At 36.0% G+C, this 2,500-nt stretch overlaps 1 protein-coding gene and 1 pseudogene across 2 annotated transcripts in view; both read right to left on the bottom strand.

Moving 5' to 3' along the window:
- LOC122264997 (putative glutamate receptor) overlaps nucleotides 1-747 on the bottom strand; it is a 31,839-nt gene extending 31,092 nt beyond the window's left edge. The window contains exon 1 of the mRNA XM_086540325.1: nucleotides 627-747. Coding sequence (XP_086396451.1) covers nucleotides 627-747 — 121 coding nt within the window. The remainder of the gene's footprint in view (nucleotides 1-626) is intronic.
- A 1,597-nt stretch (nucleotides 748-2,344) lies between these two features.
- LOC122264996 (protein wntless pseudogene) overlaps nucleotides 2,345-2,500 on the bottom strand; it is a 1,617-nt pseudogene continuing 1,461 nt past the window's right edge. Inside the window, exon 3 of the transcript XR_015191289.1 lies at nucleotides 2,345-2,500. This exon is cut by the window's right edge and continues 401 nt beyond it. The product of XR_015191289.1 is annotated as a protein wntless pseudogene (transcript).

Genomic DNA, 2,500 nt, shown 5'->3' with positions numbered 1-2,500 from the left:
AAAGCACAAGTAGACAGACACCTGCAGTCATGCACTCGAAGATGATCAAAGTCATAGTCAATGTATCAATGAAGTATGTAGCCCAACGGGAAAAGAAAGGATCACTCAGCTGAGGAACGCATTGAATCGGCAACAGACCACGAATGGGTCCACGCGAAGCAAGTAAACGTTATGTGGTTTGGACTTCGTGTCTCCCTGTGGAAAAAAAATATATCAATTGCAAAATAAACTTAATGGTATGAAACAATTAACTCCTACAGTGAAGTTATACCAGTTTGATAGAGTCCTGTCAACCTCGCTGTTCATTAATATCCACGAACAATGTTCTTTCGACATTTCATTTTCACAGTAAACCAATTTTGTTTACATTTCTGGCTCTCGGAACCTAAGTGTTTGTCATTCACTAATCCGTAGTGTTTACACCACTCTCCATCCGGTGTGGAAAACCATCGTCTTTCTACCTGTATCTTTATACATACGTTTTACAAACTTCGCTTACGTATTTCATGTTATTCTATTTATTTTTTATTCGTCATACAGAGTTTTTTTTCTAAATTTCATTATTCGATAATATTTGATCTACTATAGTATTTATGAGACACGGTGACCCATTGTCTAAAACTTACGACTCTGGGTCACGACCTGTATTTCGAAGCACTGTTTCAGAGCAATTCCCCTCCACCAACGTGCCCCATGTGCTATGAGGCACGAAAGCATAATAGTTGGGATAATAAGAATTAAACTCATACTGGAGGTGATATTTAAAAGCGCTGCACTCAAAACCGATAAGGAGAAAAGTAATCAGCGTCATTGAATCTTTATTTTTTCAATCTCTTATCTTTTTGATAATGGTGCGTCATAAAAGGAAATCAACGCCTGTTTAGTGTGCCGGGAGAAAAACAAAGCAGAGGGAAATGTCATAAACAACCATGGATCTTTTGTGATTTCCCCCAAGGTAACCTCTGTCATAATACAAAGAAATGGAAAAAAAATATAAAGCCTTTTACCTATTTATCTGCCAACTCTTTTTATATCATACTCTTATCTTCATCCCTTAGACCCCCACTCCCCTCCTTCCCAGCTGCAATTGCTCATAACGCTTGCGGTTGCCCCCCCCCCCCTCTAATAAATTAGTGGCGCATTTCTAATACTTTCCCTGAGCGTTATTAACCCAAAATGCGCCCCTGCCTACACAAGGATACATTATGTGCGGGTTCCAATTCTGCCATTGCTTTGAAGAAATGCTCACATCTATGTAAGATGCATATATCTATGAGTATGAGTAAAACCATGTGATTACGGTTTAACAGTGTTTGCGGGTGAGTTTTCTTGAAGTTTGTCTACATATTTCATTAATAGTATCACATTTCTGTTTCCATGTTCTTTTGACAGTATGATTACATATTTGTCTACAAGTTTTACTGATAGTACCATTACATATATTCATTCTATATTTTGTGAGGTACCAAACCCAAAATAATACATATACTTTATGCTTAATATCAATAAGCCACTTAAAGTCACTGTAGCACTTACCGCCCAATGTCCTCTAGCAGAGATCAGGCAAAACGAAACTAAGGCGGCAATAGAAAAGACTTTGCCTGATTTCAGTAAGTAGCGGCACCCATGGCAAGTCGTAAGATAAGGTCAGGTATTCCAATGGGCCTGAAAGTATCGTATTTAGAATGAGGGAGAGAAGGAAGATGGAAAGAGGAATTAACATGTGCTAGCTCTAGCTCCTTCGTCATAATTGTAGTTCGTACAAGCAAACGCTAAATGTTTTATCTTTGTCATCCTCATTGCAGTACATTACATTATATGATAATGATGATGAGGATGAGGGTGATGATGATGAGGATGATGATGATGATGAGGATGATGATGATGATGATGATGATGATGATGATGATGATGGTAATGATAATAATGATAGTAGTAGTGATGGTGATGATGATGACGATGACGATGACGTTGAAGTGACGATGATGATGATAATTATATATAATGATATTAATAAAAGTAACGACAATAATGATAATGATAGTAATATTACTGATAATGATAATAGTAGTAGTAGTAGTAGTAGTAATAATAATGTATTTCAGAATATCTGTATAATGTAAATATAAAAAAGGTTTTTTTTTCTCACATCCTCAAGTTATTCAAAATATCTAAATAAGCATGAAATATATATTACTAATATATTCCATAAAAGGAACAACTCAATAATTGAACACATGAAGAATAACTGCATCAAAAAATAGCATATCTGATACATTTTTATTAGAAAAAAATGATGCCAGACATAATTATATTCAACAAAAGTCAATTCTGAAGTCTCACTTTACAAGGTATCTATGTTTGTGAACATGCATAACACAAATTATAACTATTCTTATTAACCCACTCACGACGGGGGCATTCCAGCCTTGCATGTCACAATGGCAGGGCTTTTGAACGCTTAGGCCTAAATCAATTAAATGACTGGCACCATATTGTG

This window comes from Penaeus japonicus, unplaced genomic scaffold (assembly GCF_977035675.1).
Source record: "Penaeus japonicus unplaced genomic scaffold, GWHDUDI00000001_assembly GWHDUDI00000010, whole genome shotgun sequence".
NCBI lineage: Eukaryota > Metazoa > Arthropoda > Malacostraca > Decapoda > Penaeidae > Penaeus > Penaeus japonicus.
The sequence above is the reverse complement of the archived record's forward strand: the minus strand, read 5'-3'. Positions and strand labels throughout refer to the sequence as shown.